This window comes from Homalodisca vitripennis, chromosome 4 (genome assembly GCF_021130785.1).
Source record: "Homalodisca vitripennis isolate AUS2020 chromosome 4, UT_GWSS_2.1, whole genome shotgun sequence".
NCBI lineage: Eukaryota > Metazoa > Arthropoda > Insecta > Hemiptera > Cicadellidae > Homalodisca > Homalodisca vitripennis.
Window position 1 is genome coordinate 74,864,124 of NC_060210.1, and position 20,550 is coordinate 74,884,673.

At 37.2% G+C, this 20,550-nt stretch overlaps 1 protein-coding gene across 4 annotated transcripts in view; it reads right to left on the reverse strand.

Annotated features, from left to right (window-relative positions):
* Nucleotides 1-474: 474 nt before the first annotated feature.
* LOC124359540 overlaps nucleotides 475-20,550 on the reverse strand; it is a 65,518-nt gene continuing 45,442 nt past the window's right edge. For 2 of the 4 annotated variants that reach the window (XM_046812355.1, XM_046812354.1), the window contains exon 7: nucleotides 843-1,042. In XM_046812355.1, the coding sequence (XP_046668311.1) occupies nucleotides 966-1,042 (77 nt within the window). In that variant the 3' untranslated portion in view covers nucleotides 843-965. Of the gene's footprint in view, nucleotides 805-836; nucleotides 1,043-20,550 lie in introns of those variants that run through there. The other 2 variants (XM_046812356.1, XM_046812358.1) reach the window with 2 other exon arrangements.

The window sequence follows — 20,550 nt, forward strand, 5'->3', positions numbered from 1 at the left end:
TGTCATTTCATTTCAAAATGGCGGCATGCTAAATTGAAAAAAATTCACAAACCCATTGCTTATGAATCTTCAGAAAATAAACAATATTCAGGGATGATTATACGTAAGATTTCCTAAACTTTTTTGCTATGAATTTGTTTCTATTGAAAATTGTTATCAATATATTGAGTGGCTAATGCCATCGATTGTTCTGGGGTTATCAATTATGGCTAATGCCATAAACAAAAATTAATAATACTTCAGATGTCATAAAATCTATGTACTTCTTTTGACTGAGGCGGAAAACTATTTTACTATGTAAGGCTACAACAAACAGAACATTCGTCATCGATAATAAAAGTTACAGAGGATATATTTGTTTTTGAAGTATACAGAAATTGATGACTATGTGTAAAATCATAAGAGGCATATTAATACAAAATGTATTTGACAGTTTCTAATAATTCAGGATTACACTTAAATTAACATACGATATTGTAGGTCGATAATAATATATTTATTAATCAAATAACAATGCTACAAACACTATACATAAAACAGCCATGATATCACACGTAGATGATTACAAATGGAGTAAATACAAGAGAGCATGAGAGTCATTGTTCGTGTCATAACATATTGAGCAAACTGTGTGAGAGGAGCATCATCAGGAGTTGCACAGCTCCCTGTGTGTGTAGGGCAGTGCCTGTAACAATAATACAAGATAGCATGAGAGTCATTGTTCGTGTCATAACATATTGAGCAAACTGTGTGAGAGGAGCATCATCAGGAGTTGCACAGCTCCCTGTGTGTGTAGGGCAGTGCCTGTAACAATAATACAAGATAGCATGAGAGTCATTGTTCGTGTCATAACATATTGAGCAAACTGTGTGAGACGAGCATCATCAGGAGTTGCACAGCTCCCTGTGTGTGTAGGGCAGTGCCTGTAACAATAATACAAGATAGCATGAGAGTCATTGTTCGTGTCATAACATATTGAGCAAACTGTGTGAGACGAGCATCATCAGGAGTTGCACAGCTCCCTGTGTGTGTAGGGCAGTGCCTGTAACAATAATACAAGATAGCATGAGAGCCATATTTGTGTTATAACACCCTGAGAATACGCTCGTGTTATAACTTATTGAGCACACTGTGTAAGAGAAGCATTATCGAGAGTTTTACAGCTTCTTGTGTGTGTAGTGCAGTGCAAGTAACAATAATACGTTCGTGTCATAAGATATTGGGCAAACTGTGTGAGAGGAGCATCATCAACACTTTTACAGCTTTTTGCCGTAGTTTTCAAATTATCATGGAAGAGAGAACTGATTTATTCAATTTACAGTTTTAATTTGTATTAAGTTATTATTAAAGCTTTATAATAAATTATTTAGCCATAAAGACTATGAAGATTATTAACTATAAAACTGTTTTTACGTCATAAAAATATAAAATGCTCATGTTTCCATTTGATTTTGTAACAATATTATTATTTTAAGCACCGATTTTTTTTAAATATCGTAGAAAGTTTTTTTGCAATTCCAATAATCTAAATATATTTGTACTACACCACATAGCCTAAACTATTTATAACATTTTATTTATTTCACATGTGTAGCTTACTTTACAGTACGTGTTATCAATAAGCCAGTATATTATTAAACATGACAGGTGAATTGTTATCATAACTCCCTCAAAAGTTATAAAATTAACATTCAGAAACTACGATTTTCTACCGAATATTGCCTGACTGATCATAATGCTGACGTAGTTCAGTTTACTTTAGCCTCAATCAACGTTTTTCATTAAAGTGATTTGCAAGCTCTCATTCCAGAGCTGATGATTTTAAGTAAATTCACTAAGTAAGTACAATAAAAGAAAATTAAATATTTTTAATTTTATAAGTTTGTGATCTAGTAAATATTACAGTTATTTTAAATATTTAATAAATTCATATCTAAACATTTATAAGTGTGCTAAGAAATCATCCATATTTTCGTAACTAATGTTAAGCAAATTCTCAATTGTTAAAGTCATGTACCCATAGTATTTCCTAGGCACATGGTACATATTAACATGAGAATAGTAACACTTCTTGTGTTACTGATTATCTTTGGTTTAAGAGAAAAAGTAACATAAACATGTGAGTACTTATAAGCACATTGCTGTTCTAAGTTCATTTTTTAATTTAAATTAAGATTGAAATATTTGTTTGTGTCTTGGGCCGAGATCGTACGATTATCAGTAATCGCTGCGTGAGATATTGTTCGAACAGTGATTTAATAATTAATTTCATTGTATTATTTAAGGAAACAATGATCAAGTTAGTTTACTATTTGTATAGTACTGATTATCGAACCGTTTGGAACATAAGTTCCCCACTAAACAGATCTAGACATCGTTGCAGGAACGGCTCTCCTGAAATAAAAAATTGTCCTTCAAGTCTCATAATGGCACCAACAACTTCTCTTTAAATGTATAAAACAATTATCCTTGAAAACCAGTTCATAATCTGAAGTTCTTGAAATAAATACTTCAGTAATTAGACGAGATGCTTTACCCTTAAGCGCCCTTTAACTGAATTGTACAATAACTCAGTTTTTCAGAGAAAGTTTCCGTTGAATATGAAACTCTCTAAGGTCATCCCGGTTTGAAAGAAAGGCTCTAGGTATTCTCCTCAACAGTAGCGTCTAACATATAGTTTGACAACCTTCAGTAAAGTCTTTAAACATCTTACTCATGTTTAGGCTTACTGACTTCTTACTCAAGAATTTTTAATGAACTCAATTTGGATTTTTATCGAACTAAGACCACCACCCTCAAAACCACCTTTGTTCAATTTTCTAAACATGTGTTTTCCCATCTCAACAATAAAAATCGCATAACTAGTGTTTTTTGCGATCTTATTAGAACATTTGACACAGTTAACCATCTGAAACTTCTTAATAAACTGGAGGTCTGTGGCATTAGAGGCTGTCCCCTAAAGTGGATCACGTCTTACCTTTCAAATCGTTACCAGAGTGTTCAGGTTGCTAACCTTTTGGTACGACAAAATCAGATTTTGTTCTTTTTTGGAGCCTCTTCTCTTTGCATTGCATGTGAACGACTTCAGTTATTGTGTCCCTGACGCTTGTGTTGCTCAATACGCTGGTGATACTACAATCATCGTCCAGACAGACTCTTCAATAGTATTACATTTTTAATTAAACTTTTTAATAAACTAATTAAATTCTTGTTTCATTAGTAACGACTTATTCCTCAACGTTAAAAAAAACTTTCATTATTTAATTTCGATCTCAAATATTTTTAAGGACGTTGTTGCTTTAGACGAGGTCTACATCACGGAGGTTGATTCAGTCTGTTTCTTGTGTGTTCATTCTGATACCGGGTTTTTGGAATCGGCATTTAGAATCCCCATTTCCATGAGGTGTCCTTAATTTTAGTGCTCCATTGTATACCATGGCTACATACGACTTGATTTTTGGGGAACAGCTCCACCTTCCCCACAAAAAAACTTTCTAAAAGGTCTTCAAATTGCAAAAGAGGGCTATTTGTCTAGTGTTTGGCCTTGGGAGCAGGGAGAGCTGTAGGCAAGTGTTTATCCGAGAACGTATCCTAAATCTTTCTTCCAATTTCATCCACTCTGTATCAGTTTACACCTTTAAACATTTTCAAGGTCTTTCTATACGCAATCATATATATATTGTACTAGAAATAAAAACAGTTTTATTTACCCCATACTAATTATAATATGTACCGAAACTCGATAGAATGTCTAGCAGTTTATAATAGATTGCTAAATTGTTTAAAAAAATCCATTTCGTTTTCATATTTTAAAAATAAGCTTAAGAACTTCCTTGTGAAAACTGTTTTTAGTCACTCTTAGATTTTTTATCCCACCCACCTATACCAGTAAAACATATTCAGAGAACTGACATTTCAATCCGTTGCTTAGTTTCAATTGCTCAGTCAGATTTATTATTACACCAATAATATAAACACATTTTTAGATTACGATATCATTAAATTGCATTATGAATAACGATACTAACAATTCTTGATTCAGGTAAGTGTCCATGAAAAATAAATGATTTTGATTTGATATGGAACATTGCTGATTGCACGTATTACCTCATATTTTATGAGCGTTTTTTTACTACGTCAAACAACGCATAAACTTGGTGGAGATAGTATGATAACTTGCTAACGAAACAACTCCTTTAGGAATTTCTGTCCTGTGTTACATTATCGTAAATGTGATGGAAGAGTTTCTTTGCATCTGCTCCACGTCGTTACTGAAATTGAAGATTATATCAGCCTAATTCAAGTATTTATAATTAGTGTCATAGCAGGAAAATAATTATTATTTTTCAATATAGAAGAGAAATGTTATACATTTATACTAACGAAACAAGTATTGCTTGGATGTACATTATAAAATGTGTGTTTACTTATTTACTTTATAAGCTCATTATTTCATGAATAAACTTTTCAAGTATCGTTTTTGCAGCTTCGTAGCTGGTCTACAAAAGAAAGATGTCTTTAAATCAAGAAGAAAATGTCTTCATCTCAGAAACATTTATTACAAGCACTTATTTAAAAAAATCTGGAGAATAACTTTTAACTACTTTTTTTTCGTATTTGTAATAATAAAATGTTTTATTTTAATTTTGTTTGTATTTGTCTGCTAGAACGGAGATAAAGGTGGTAGAATACATGACACTACACATTGAACACTCTAGTATGCCGTAAATTGTGTGTGACATTTTGACGATTGTTTGCCGGCTGTCATATACAACAGAAGGCACGTGTGAGTGAGAACAAGCTGGGGAATGGTGTGAGGTGGACGTGCTCACGAGAGCACAATGTGTCGAGGCTGTGACGTCACGTCACGTCTAAAGTGTCTGGGTTTTGTCATTTTATAAAAAGCCATTCTAAACGTAGTTTCTATGGAAAACTAACCATAAAATTCAATTAGAAATAATATAATTTTGGTTACGAAGTTGAGTATTGTACTGCTCTTCCTTAGCATTGTAAAGCAGATGTGTGTAAACAAATAAATAATCCAGTTGGTGATGACAACTGAATCTTTGTTTTTAATCGCCTAGGTGGGTTGAAATATATATACATGTTTTAGTTTCCTGTTTATTAATATTTTGCACAAACGAATGATTCAAAATTAAGTTTAAATATTTTGTGCACTTAAGGGGGCCAGGTAAATTTCGTGGTTTTCGTGGTACGTGTGTAATTCACGAGGTTAGTGCACAATTTTCATAGAAGGTACTAAGGCTAATTGATTTAAATTTGTATCAGCTATAACATACACATTAGTGTTTACTCTAAAATGGGGATTTATATTTTTTATTAAAAATTTACGAATATTTTTATATATGCTTTTTACACTTTTTATGTAAACAAAAACTGTGTAACTTGAATTGTAAAATTGTTTAATATGTGTAACACATTTTTTATTAGTTTTATGGAAAGTTTTCCCCGATTATTTTTCTGAAAAACTGTACAGAAAGTTTAAAACACTTGTTTTTTTCGGAAAATCGTATTAGCTTGTAGGCGTGCTGGTTACGTTACCTTACCTAGTTACACGTCCCTCATGCACGAAATCATTTCAGGTCCATAACTAGGATTTTCTTGGTCTTCTTGATCTTCCAGCTTAATTTTACCCGGCCTCTTCTTCCGTCTTGCCTTTTTTGTAGTTCACTGAATTCTCTAAGATAATCATTAAAGCTGAACTTGTCGGTTAGTTTCATAGCTTCCACCGCATGTTGCCCTATACTGATTCCTAGTTTGTTAAGCACTTGGCATTTGACAATATGGCCACAGTTTTACATAGGTACAGAATCATAAACACCTAAGTGTAAAGTTTTCAACTGGACAAACCAGCAGCAGCAACCAAATTACATTGTTGATATTTTTGTTCGGGGTTAGGGCTTGCCCATGAGGACACTAGTAGCACCGTTTCCAACAAGCTTAGAGTTAGTCTGTATATACTCCATTAAAAGCCTATGGGTACTGCTTTTGTATGGGAAACCTTCTTCGGTTACAAGGGACTGTTGGTATTCCACCAGCTGTCTGCGCCCTTTAGACATAATACATCGCGAGGGTTTTCAACTGTAGACACTTTGTGAAAATGGAGTGCCAAGATCATTTTCTTTATTTCTGGCACATTACAGTTCTTTTTTTCGGATGGCTTGCCCATAGTAGATCTGTAACTGGTAGATCACAGCTGATGATAAGTAAGTTTCACCTATCAATCCTTTCCCATCAGACATTTTTATCCCCTTGTTGTCGATTTTAAATTTTCGCAACTTGGACCCATGCTTTTATGAATGTACCCTATTCACTCTAACTTTCTTATCTGACAGTCACTGCTATAGGGGCACATTTCCTCTGTTGCTGCATACCCTTTAGAATGCCCATCGACTAGGTTGTGTATAGTGCACATTGTATGAAGGTAAAGACATACTCAAAATTTGTTTTGCTCCTTCCAATTTTATGCCCCTACTCGGGCTACTATAGTTAGATTTACAGGAGAAGGGTTTTCATTAGAGCTCTTTTTGGGCAATTGCAATATTCTAAAAGTATATGTGTATAAAAGGCCAATATCAAAACTTATCGCCGTGACTACACCAATGAAAGATTTAAAGTCCTGATCCTGAAATGTTCCATCGGTGGCTTTAGAAATGTTACGTACTCCTTCATTCAGGACTACAGCATCTTCAATGACATTTCTCATACTATCAAAATAAAAATCTTCAGAAAAACTTCTCAAGTTGTCTATACATTGTAAAAACGTTATTGGGGTGAGACGTATTCAGATAATTACCCTAATACTTAAAACCATTTTCCGGAAGTGGTCAACCACGTGGTGATCCTAACACCTAACCAAAATTACATTCCCCCCAAAGGCCCGGATCGGTCATTATGCTGGACACTCCTCTAGCCAGCTTTGACTTAGAATTAGATAATTAATATTCCCCCATAATTAAATCCCCCTGAAAAATTAAAGCACGGCGTGACCCTCGATACCCGAACCATGATGCCCGTATTCCCGATCCCCACAACCCCCACGATCCCCCGCCTAACCTGCCTAGCCCGACATAATTTATTGGCACCTAAATGGTAATAAAAATATATATTACACTTGAGATTTAATTTAACACTAGGACCAACTCACGGATACCCGTCCAGCCTGCAGCGTCGGTCAGCGTACACGTCCACTCGCTCCTCTCCTACAAGTGCGTTTCTCGACCAAAACCCGTTCCCCGACAATCGGCCTGATTGTGCCCGTTCCGATATTCGGTCAAAAGGTCGCCCGTTTAGCTCCTGCACACTGACCGACCCGATCACTGTGGCGGTTACATGCCACAACCTCCCCCTCCGGCGGGGCCGACCAAAAAAATTATTTCTATACGGATACGACGAAAGGGTGGGTAGGAAGGGATAGGAGAACCCTATTCTCAACATAGCAAATTTTCCCCATAACCCCATCCACAATCTGGACTACTCACGGAATTTTGGGTAACACTCCCCCCCTATTTGAGGGAGTTGTCAGCTCCCATGGGATACGCCTATAATCCGGGAAGATCCACAGGGCAATGTAAACCATGTTGGAGCTGCTGACATTAAAGCATTCGAGCTTAATTGGGGAGCCATGATATGCTGATGTAAAAAAGTAGGAAAGAAGGATGGGTTTGGCAAATATATGTAAATATTATATTACAATTTTTCTCCACATTCGCGCGACAGCATCCTCCCCCGGCGAACAAAATTTTGATATGAGGCCTCACATGAGAATGGTAGCATTAGCACTTTACTATTATAGAATTAAGACAGCCGTGATTGTGCACTGGGTAAATTAACAAACGTCCTGCATTAAGGGCCCATGGTTGTAGGTTTTTATAGTTGTGCGCTTAATCAATGGGTACCCACATGGATTCACTTCAGGAAGTTCCACTTTTATGGTAATAGTGGTTTGTTATGCTGTACAAGAAAAATGTATTATTAGACACCAACTTGTGGGTGCTGTGGACTCCATAATTCATTAATTTGCTGAACCCATGAACAACCATTTAATTGATAATTCAATCCTGGCAACCAAGCAAGTATGATAACTGCGTGCACGATTTCGAGATTATGTTATCAAATATGGTATATGCCGTCTACCATTCTCATGTTTAAAAGTAATACTACTCTGCCAAGTAAGGAGCTATTGCGGCGCACGATGGGAGAAGAGTTCCATTTTCATATCCGAAATCGGATATCATGCCAATAGTAAGGATGGGACATGGGGACCGGATATCAGCAAATGCGTGCAAGGGTTGTTTTGAAACCATTCCACCGATCTAAAACAAAAGGAATACTCAAAAACTGCCCAATTATAATAACACATAACCTAACATGCATAAAACCATATATATAAAACTGTACAAGGTTACACTTACATAGGTAGGAAATAGAACAGGAATTGGAGGACATTTTCGTAAGACGAAAGAAACAGCAATAATTGGCAAACCGACGCAAATCATACACAGATCATACGCAGTCGATGTTTCGTGCCCGGTACATTAGTTTATATAACTGACTCCCTATTGTGGACGGCGCCTGAGTCCGTTTTTGTACACGTCTATTCCATACCCACCTAAACAAACATGCGAGTATAATACCGAGTAGACCAAATCCTAACCCTTATACTAAAAATGAAATTAATAACGTACGCATGCTTATTCAAACAACTAACTTAACTAAACTACGTTTGGATAACCCAAGATCTGGCCAGACCTATACATATATACATTTCTGTGTAACTTTTAATTTTTTGTGAGTACTTTCAGTGCAGCCAAGCCTAAATGTTGAAAGACATGACATTCCAACAAGTAGGATCCTGGGCCTTGGTTACTGTTGAGTGTCTTGCTCAAAGAGAGTAATTAAAAAATACATACAAAAAGTCACTCTCCTTGACCAAGGTTAATTAATTAGCAGTACTGCTTTCTAAAAAAAAATCAAACTCAACCTGGTTCCCAGTGCCCGAAGACCACACCGAAAAGTTTAATGTTTAGGGGCACTGCTTCCCTAAGACAACCCGTCCGTTCTAGGCGGACCTCGAAAAGCCATACCTCAGACCAAACGAACCACAATCGTCTATGGGAGCAGATGTTATCCCTGTGTTTAAGTGTTAAAGTGAAGGAGTACACATTGAAACTTAAAACTAATATCACTACAGAGAAGTGTCCCCTACCGACCGGCGCCCCAGGAGTTAATGAGTTGGTGAAAAGAATCTCTTTTAAGTGGGATACGTGTGCCTTGCGCACAAATTTTCCGGTCGATGGGTTAAGTAGCTTAACAGTCACCGGTGATGTGAAACATTCTATCACGCAAGGTTTTAGACCAAAGTGGTAGTAACTTCTGATTTATGCTATCCGCTGCTCTGCTCATAGGATTGCTCTTATACATGACCCAATCTCCCGGCTTAAATACAACGGGCATCCGTCTAGCATTATACAACCTCTCTCTACGTCTTCTGGCCTGTTTGTAAGTTTTGTAAGGCCTGATGCCATTTTTTGATCATTTGGGACTATATGCTTTTGATTAGGTACCAATGAATCCAGATTCCAAGCCAATTCTAATGAATGAGAAAATTTCGTGACCCCAAAAACAAACTGGCTGGTGAAGCTTTGGTGCTGTCATGCAATGCAGAATTAAATGCCAATTGAAACCAATGAATGTTTTCTGTCCCATGACTTGTGATCCTGTTGATGAAAATATCCTGATAGCGACCTTCAGATTTTTGTTCACCCTTTCCCGCGTGCGAGGGATTGGCCATAATTAGGGCGAAGTATAAAATGTGTTGAATTCCATACTCTAAACACATGTCTGTAAATTTTTGGGAGCGAAATTGACTTGCATTGTCGGACACGAGATATTTAGGAAACCCGAAATACGAAAAAAACATGTTTAGTGAGAAGTTTCACTGTTGAAGACGCAGTGGTATTTTAACCGGTAAAAGAATGGTAAACTTTGAAAATGCATCCACTACAGTTAAAAGTACCGATTTCCCTGACCTGATCTTGGTAAAGGTCCTATGTGATCAATAAAAATTTTTTTCCATACTTGATCTACTATTTCTGAAGATAGATGACCTATTTTAGATGTAGGAGCTTGCTTTGATCTCTGGCATAAATAACACGACCTAAACTCTGTCAGCAATGAGATTGGGTTAGATTGTACGCCCAAAAGTAACGAGTAATACGTGCTGATGTCTTCTTGATTCCTAAATGACCAGCGAACTAAAAAGGGTTTTAATCTTTGAGTCTAAAAAACCAGATCTATTAATCTTTGAGGTAAAACGCTCGGTTGGTTTTTCCTGTGGCATATAGACACCGTGCACGCGCTGTAGTTCTGATACTTAACCGAGTTTTGATAATCTTGCTAGCTAGCTCAGGATCCTCTTTTTGATGTTGTGCAATATCTTTAAACGCTTCGGTATGGCAAATAAGGTCATAGTAACATCCTTCTGACCATCTGACACCCAACTACCCTCCGTGGAGCAGCTACTAGTTACCCTTGTGTCCTCATTAACATTGGTTTTTTTTCCGTATTCTCAAAAAGTCTAGACAAACAGTCTGCGACCACATTTTCCCTGCCTTTAATATGCTGGACCACGAATTTGAAAGAATTAATTAACGATACCCATCTTGCGATCTTACCCGTTTGCTGGACGAGGATGGTTCAGGAGCCATGATAGTGCGGAACAGTCTGTGTGCAACTGGAATTCGCGGTGCTCAAGATACTGCTGAAACTTAGTGAAGGCAAAAACTACGGCAAGGCATTCCAATTGTAAAGTAGTGTAGTTTTAGTTCATGTCTATTTAGGGCTCTAGATGCAAATGCTATTGGAAGGAGAGACCCGTTGTGCTCTTGAGACAAGACCGCGCCGACCGCCGAACCCGATGCAATCGGTGTGCAAGATGAATGGCTCAGAGAGAAATCTTGGGGTTTTAAGCACTGGTCCGGATACCAAACATCCCTTAAGACTCTCAAATGCCTTTTGCTGTTCAGGACCCCAGACAAACTTCACTCCCTTTCGCTTTAACTGATTCAAAGGTTGTGAAATCTCAGCAAACGATTTAATGAAGCGAGCATAAAAAGCACACATGCCTAGAAATCGGGACAACTGTTTAACATTTTTGGTATTGGGAATCCCTCTATTGGTTTTGCTCGATCAGAGTGGATGGAAATTGTCTGGTTTGCTGAAAGTGTGACCCAAAAACTGAATGCGGTTTGAGGCAATAGTGATTTTTTCTGGGTTGACGGTAAGACCTGCCTTGTGAAGTCGTGATATTACCTCCCTCAGATGGTTTCTATGTGGTTCTTCAAAGGTCCCCGATGAGTACACACACAAATCATCAAAAAAATTGTAAACATATCTAAACTTAATATCACCAAAAATTGTGTCGATCAGGTTAGTCAAAACCATACTTTCCCGACGCCAGACCAAAAGGCAAGAAATTAAACTCATACTGTTGCCATGGAACTACAAATGCCGTATACTTCTTTGAGTCTTCCTCCAAGGGGATTTGTAAATACGCTTGATTTAAATTCTAATAAAGAGTACCAACGACTTTGACCGAGATGCTGAAAAGCAGATTCTATTGTTGGCATAGGAGTCGCTTCAAGATCCAATATGCTGTTAATACCGCGATAGTTCACAACTATCTACTCTTTCCACCCTTTTTGGGGACTAAAAAAAGCCGGAGATGCGTATTGAGATGTTGATGGACGAATGACACCCTTGGAAAGAAGATCATCTATGTGCTCTCTCATCTGCTCCAATTTTGGTGAGCATACTGATATGGACGTGCCCTGACGATCTTCGGTGAGTTGACTCTAATAGTATATTTAAGGAGGTTGGTACGCCTAACCTCTTAGTTATGGTGTTGGGAAACTCCGCAATAAGATCCAAAGCCTGCTGCGTTTGAAATTGGGTTGAGGTTCTCACCCAATGTCACTGGATAATCACGGCTACTCTCTACAACGGGAGACAATAACAGACACCGCGGTGTTCCGTATGGAAAAGGACAACGTACGACTAGACATATTAACCATTGCTCTAGTTTTTGGATAAAAAGTCCGAACCCAATATAATAGGCACTGGTAATTTATCATTAATCAGGAAAGGTATATTCCATGATAAGTTTTTAACCTTAATATGCAACTGTGCCCCACTACAAAATTCAAGGATATCCCCATTAGCCGCTAGAGCCGTCTGTCGAACACAAAATACCGATTTGAACGATTCTAGGAATATTCCTAACAGTTTCAAAACACTCCCCGCGACATTAGTGTGAAAGAGGACCCAGTATCAACAAGTGCTCTCTGTGCCAATTTACCAAAAGATATATTTATAAAACAAAGAATTTGATTTTTGGAACTGACGGAGCCATTTTTGACTTTGGTGAAGACCTTACACTTAATAACGATTTAGAGTGAAATCCAGGAGGGCGGCACAACAAATTGGAGAGTCATTTGCGCCCATTAATGACCTCCCTTGGCTTTTTAAATTGCTAGATGTAAAATGTATATTATTTTGGTTAGACGACCCATGGTTTGCTCGATCGGTAACGAGAATTTGTGAATGAACGTTGACCACGATCCTGAAAATTTTCATGATTATGGGTTAATGCCGTGATTATTTCTACTCTGATTGCCGTCTACCGAGCGGTTATGAAAGGATCGTTTCATTCCTTCCTGAATTTTGTGCATAATACAAGGTTGAACCAGTATCGTATTGCCGATTATAGTTCATATTCCCGTGCCGTCCCTGGTATTGATTGGGTTTTTTACTCGCGAAAGCGGTGCGACTGTTGTTTTGGCCCCTAAACCGATTGTGAACATCCTGAAAATGCCCGGTTGGAATATCCCGTGGGCGTGCCACCACTCGCTCCCGCTGGATATAGCATATTCCCTATGAAATTGCATTTCAGTTTGTCCTAATAACGTCTATTCGAGGGGAGAGTGCGTATAGATCGTCAACTGTCGTTGGCGGTGGGAAACCTGCAAGACGAGCACGCGTAGCCGGATTGAGACCGGTCAGGATAGTATCAAGCAGATCCTGCTCACCAAATTCAGCCAACAAAATATCGGCGAGTGACTGAAGATCAGTTACGAAATCAGCCAATGTCTCTTTAGGTTTTTGCACCCGGTATAGCATTTCCGATACACACTGCTGCCTCACTCGACCAGGAAGAAAAGTCTCTAAGACCGAGCATAATAGTTGACTCGATGAGTATTTTTCAACTATGGCTCTATTCCAAAGCGCCCTCAGCTGACCCTCGGTTTTAGGTAAAACATTTAGAATCACATTATTCGATGGAACAAGATCGAGCTTAATTACTTGCTTGAAGCTAATAAGGAAACGTAACTAAACGTCCTTGGATCAGTTCCTGACACCAAAGGAAAGCTATCAATCATCAATCAGCCAAAATCTTGGGTAAATTAAAGTTTGAGTTATCATTTCTGGGGATTGGCCCCAGATCTAGCGTCCCCCAAAGCTGCTGCCACCACCTCCATGCCTACCGCTGCTGCAGTGGTCTTAACCAAATATGACCATTGGTCCTCCGTGGCTATATTTTTTGGGTGCCTCCTTAAGAATTTGGGGTAGTTTCTCTCGCCTCATCTTCCAATTCCTGTATTTCCTCCGATTTATTGTGAATTGGGCCTAGTAACTTTTCGACCTTATGATTTATGAAATCTTTTAAGAAGAGTTCTGTTGGCTTCCAAGGTGGCTGCTGGCGTGATATGCCAGGCCAGGCATTGATCTTTTGCCTGACTTGACCTTAGTTTGTCCACCCAAGAAGTTCCTTTTGGTCGCGATTCCATTGATATGGTGGTTGTGCTTGTTCCTCTACCTCATGTTGCCCTATCGAATTCTCAGCCATGATAGCGGGACAAAATTACAATTATTCAGAAATTAAATCCCCTCTGTAGACTCAAAATAGTACACTAACCGTACACAATGTATGAAACGTATTTGAATTGTGGGGGGGGGGGGGGGGTGAGATGGTCACGGTAATACGGGTTCTTTTCCCTCTTTGAATAAATGTTGAACCCCTAAAAAAAATTATTTTTGACATCTAAAATTTTTCTTTTAACAAACCAACCAGTATTTCATAACCTTTCTTATTAAGATGAATTCCATCCAAATTTTTTGACCTAGGATAAAACGTATGGAAGTATTTCCTCCGAATCCAGATAACCGCTTAAAGATATATAAAGATATATATATATATCTTTAAGATATTTAAAGATATAATATATAAATATTAGTCGACTGATCTCGCAGAGTTCCTAATAAAACATTAAAAGAATTTTATGAGCCCGATTTGGTAATTTATTGGTCGCCGCATTTTGGAAACATTGGCAATTTCACAAGTAACAGAACAATCCCTGGATACCTTCTTCTAAGTAACCTTATTAAGGACAAGTATTGATCTTTTATAAAATCAAATGAGTCACTACTGAAAACATTATTAGCCCCTATGAACAACACAACTGGTACTGATGGGTCTATATGGGGTGCTTGTTCTTTAATATGTCTTTTAATATCAGCTATTTTAGCTCCAGAAAAGGCAAAGTTAAATGAGCTTACCATACCCGAGGTTTGTGAGCTACTGTGTTGCAGATGGTAACCTAAACGTTTAGCAAGCGAATCGCCACATATTTGAATGCTGTGTATGTCAAAATTAATATTACCTTGTGACTCAGCCATATATACTTTATATCATTAACCCTATGGAAACAAAGTATTAATAATTATGGCAAAGGTTCTCGGCAAACTAAAAAAATTCTATACATATACCTAAACTTTACGAATAAGTTACACGATTTAAAATACGCGTAATTAAGTGACACCTATACTTATTTTCCTTTGGGAGGCTTGGGGGGTGTGTTCTATTAATGGATCGATGGCTAACATGGTCATTTTGGCTAATTTAAACGCTTTTATAATAATAATATAAACAAGTCTGCAATTAAATAAACTTTCAGATAATAAATTATATCTTGTTGATATTCTTGACTTTGTCGCATAAAAATTGAATATAAAATTAACAACATAATTATAACTATGAAATATAACAAATAACAATATAAATATATCTATGAAATATAACAAATAACAATATAAATATCTCTATTAAATATAACAAATAACAATATAAATATATCTATGAAATATAACCATTAATAGAGGTAAAAATCTGTACAATAACAATTAATAACTATGTAAAATTGTATTACGATAACAAATAACATTTATAGGTGGAGCGCTGAATACTTAGTTTATCAACTACTATCGCCATTATGGAGGGGTTTGACCTTACACTAAGGAGACTAGCGCAAAATAAGATACGCCAAATATTCTCCTAGTTTTTCTTACAAGAATGTCGTAAGAAATTAATTCACTAAAGCTACTTTAGTACTGGCAACTGTGCAAAAAAGGGCATCATGTTATTGACAAATTATCGTGAGCCGTTTTGAACGGGTTTGATAATTATAGTTTTTATATATATAAATTGATAAAATAATAATGATAAATAAAGTTAAACGCGGATTTTGATATTTTTTTTCATCCTAAAACCAATTAAAAATTGTGAGCAGGCTAATTTGGGAGTTTCCGGAATAGTCTTATTAACGTCCGTCGCCGAATATCCAACAATAATGTACTAATTCTAAACTCTACGCCCCTTACCAATAAATCTACGATATAGAAAAATACATTGTTAAACATTTAGTTCTTTTCCCGCCAGTTATAACTCATCAAGTACCTAATACTTTCGTGGTAAACAAACGCGGTAAATTAGTCATTATTTGGCTCAGTACCCTTTATCCAATGTTACAATTAATCCTTACAACTATTAAGTAGGTAAGAAATAAAAAAATCTTAATTCTAAATCGTGTTTTCTACAATCTACAAGAAAAAGTTCACTGAAAAGCGTTAGTGTTAAAAGTAGCAAGGTTTGAAATGGCGTGGCAATAAGTATTAAGTTTGACTTTTTCGAAAATGAAGCGCTGCAAAAATTTGCGTTCCTTAACCAGAAATAAAATATTGAAACTAAGGTCAAATCCGTAATATTATTCGTTTCAATGAGTTGGGAAGAAGGTAATAAAATAATTCCGTGCCAGGTCAAGCTAACCCCTCCTAGCGATAAGATCTTTATTTACAATCCAATTAGGTTATCGTTCAGTGGTGAGATATTAATTTAACCAAGGAATTGCGTACCACAGCTTTATATGAGTCTTTTAAACTAATGTACTCCTTTTAAATAACTGTAAATAATAAGGTGAACAATTAATTTTGAATTTATTTAAATTCCGTATTGTATTCTAATCGAATTGGCGAAATTATACACTAAATGGCATTGCATACCATTAAAATTACCTACTGCCTGTGGCCCGTTCAAATGAATGATGTAACTAAGACTAAAAATACCAATCGTACACACCTTACTGACCCCGTTAGGTTAGCCGGTCATCCTGAGATAAAGCGCTGTCTTAATGCACTTATTTAAATAGTGTACTATTTGTGAACACAAACCATTATCTGTCACCTAGCAACCAAGAATAAGTGCAAATTTGGCTTTAAAATAGAATTGTCAAGACCCTAGTTAGACGATTAACTGTTTGCCATAAACAAATTATTATATTAAATAACTTAAAATAATTAATTAAAACTCAAGCAGTGATCTCTGAAAAGAATACATACAACAGTGGCACCCCAATAATATTTATTGAATCATCCCTATATAACAAGTGTGAAAAGTTGTTTTTTTTTTTTCTATAGATTAATCCCCACATAAAGGCAATAAAATATGATTTTAATTCTTCTTTATTGTGAATTAAGCTTTCAGGGCTCCGACAAATTATGGCTATCTTTAAAATAAAAGAAAAAAACTACTCAATAATCTCTGCGAGACATTACGACGGTTATATAATGACTGTACGATAAATTTTGAATATAGATGAAAACAAGTGAAAATTTTAAATCTGGTTATATGAACTCATTAAATTATTCGGAATAACGCTGGCTAGAGGAGAAGTAATTTAAGAATAGAAACTTTGCCAATATTTAATTCTTAAAATGATCTGCTACCATTACTGAGACGTATTCAGATAATTACCCTAATACTTAAAACCATTTTTCCGGAAGTGGTCAACCACGTGGTGATCCTAACACCTAACCAAAATTACATTCCCCCCCAAAGGCCCGGATCGGTCATTATGCTGGGACACTCCGCTCTAGCCAGCTTTTGACTTAGAATTAGATATTAATATTCCCCCATAATTAAATCCCCCTGAAAATTAAAGCACGGCGTGACCCTCGATACCCGAACCATGCTGCCCGTATTCCCGATCCCCCACAACCCCCACGATCCCCCGCCTAACCTGCCTAGCCCGACATAATATATTGGCACCTAAATGTAATAAAAATATATATTACACTTGAGATTTAATTTAACACTAGGACCAACTCACGGATACCCGTCCAGCCTGCAGCGTCCGGTCAGCGTACACGTCCCCTCGCTCCTCTCCTACAAGTGCGTTCTCGACCAAAACCCGTTCCCCGACAATCGGCCTGATTGTGCCCGTTCCGATATTCGGTCTAAGGTCGCCCGTTTAGAGCTCCTGCACACTGACCGACCCGATCACTGTGGCGGTTACATGCCACAGGGGAAACGGTGAATTCAAGATACCGCACAGGGTTTTGTGGATAATTTACCTTTTCCTATGAAACGCAAACCATACACTAATCTAACATTTACCTCATGTTGGTTTGTTCATGGTAGATCTATCTTGAGTTAAGACATAAAAGAGTGAGACTGCAAGCGGTTCTTACAAAAGTGTTACAGTTTACAGGCTAGAGCTATATTCGAAGGATTTCATATCCATATCACATGAAGATAAATTTTAAATTTACGCAGAATACTTAAAAACATCCTTAGATTTGCAATAATATTGACACTCTCTTCTTTAATGTATACACCATAATTCATGTCTAAACTCTCTAGTTTATTTTCTGAAGAAGTTTCCACATTAGAAGACCCAACATTAGGCCTAGGCCTAGGAATACAAGATTTATCCTCGCTTTGATTTTGTGTCAAATGGTTTCCTAAATTTCTACGCTTTATGGGAACTCTTCTTGACTTTTCTACATTTTTGTTTCGAAAAAGTCACGGAAAGAATAAATCAAATAACTTCACTCAAAAGATACCCATAATAAGAAGAAAAAGAAGAAATTTTTGGTTGTGGTATGTTGTTGCAGATGCAGGTTAGCCAACTGACATGACCAAATAACATATAAGTTATAATGGGGTTACTACAACAAAATCAGCTTACAATAGATGATCATGAGACAACCCCGTGCCCTGCCCAATACATGGCGCAGGTGTGTATTGTAGTGGCATCACCTTATTTAGCAGGCATTTAAGTCAGTCAGGTTGGCACGAAAGTACTCAGGGGTTAGTTTTACTGTTTTTTACGACAAATTGAGGATGCTGGTGGATAGCAGACCCAAAACAAAACTGCTCGAGGTTTTGCGTAGGAACTAGGCTTCAGTCTCCAGGTCTTAGATGATTTAAAACGTATAGGAAAGGTGAAAAGGCATGAAAAGTGAGTGACCCATGAGGTAAGATCGACAGAAATTGTCACATTACGCAATCTTTTCTTCTTTGCTTCAACAAAACCAAAACGAGCCTTTTTTGGTCGTGACGTGCCATGATGTCCCAGGCACACTTCACGAGAGGAAAACCATTAAAAGAAGACTATGGTATGCCAAATTGAAAATCAAAAGCCAAAATTCAAAATTGCAAGAGCCATCAATTCCCAGAGCATTTTCCAGCTTAATAAATGTCTGGCAAATGAGACTTGGGATTGCTTGGACGGATATAAGGATGCCGATGATATGTTCAAAGCATTTAGTGATGGCTTTCATTACTATCTCGATATTTCTTGTCCATTTAGAAAAACTAAGCTAAATCTCAAACCTCAAAAAATTTCATGGATCACTACAGGAATCTTGGTTTCTCGAGAGAGGCTAAAATTCTATTACAAAATATTCATCTCATCTCAAAACGAGGAATTTAACATCTTTTTCAGAACTTACCGGAGGATCTATAAAAGGGTCATCAGAGCTGCCAAAGCTTATGACGTTAATAGAGCCTTGGGTGGGAGTGAAAATATTTCCAAAACCGCATGGAAAATTATAACTGGCTTTTCTCGTGATACCAGTTCCAACAAAAACTCCAAATCGTTTGCACTTCGAATTAATAACAACATAGTTGAAGACAAATTGGCAAATGAATTCAATCAATACTTTTCCTCCGTTGGTTCCTTGGACCCTTTGTTTAAGGAACCACAACTACATGAAATTGGAAATCCCGTTGCATCTATGGCCTTGGCTCCTGTGTGTGAGGTTGATGTGGCGCGTGTCATTCAAAGTCTGAAATCGAAAAAACCTTGTGATGCCAATTGACTCTCCATTTGGTTACTCAAACGCTGCTACAAGCACATTTTGAGACCACTCACCAAATTGATCAATTTCTCATTGGAAACGGGAATCTTCCCGTCTCTTTTGAAAACAGCCAAAATCATCCCAGTTTTCAAAAAGGACGATAAATGCCTGACAAGCAACTATCGTCCGATTGCAATCCTTCCAACTTTCAGCAAGATTTATGAAAAGGTTTTCTATCAAAGACTTGAAGGCTTTCTCGAAAATAATGAGATCCTGAATCCGAAACAATTTGGATTCAGAAGAAACAAATCCACAGTTGACGCAGTGAACAATCTTTTGGATATTGTCGATGGATTGGAAAGGCGAGAAACATGTGATAAGCATATTTCTTGACCTTTCCAGAGCTTTTGACTGTGTACACCATGAAACACTGATGCACCAGTTATAAAGGTGTGGCGTGCGGGGTCTCCCGTACTCATGGCTCTCTTCCTACCTGAAGGACCGAGATCAGTTCGTGGAGATTTTGAACGTCACATCGAACAAAATTAAATTGGTCCATGGTGTCCCTCAGGGATCTATTCTAGGGCCTCTTTTGTTTCTAGTCTATGTCGGCAGACTGAATTCAGTAATCCAGTATGGGAAACTGTTTCAATATGCTGACGACACGACTCTCTGTTTCAAAAGCAAATCAAAAAAATATCTTGAAATCAAATCTTTCATGGTATTGAATTCATGCATTCAGTATTTCACTGACATAAATTTGAAAACCAATCAATCCAAATCAAATTTTGTACATTTCTGCCTTCGTCAAAGGGAGAACTCAGAAGTGCCAGCCGTGTTTGTGGATGATGGCATTTTAGAGGAAACGAATTCCACAAAATTCCTGGGTATGTACATTGATAGTAGTCTGACGTGGAATTATCATGTCGACCACATCTGTGCTAGGGTTGGCTCAGGCATAAATGCCTTGCGGCACCTAGCAATGTTTTTCCCTCCCGAGGTTTTAAAAATGGCCTACTCTGGCCTTATTCATCCACACTTTGCGTATGGAGT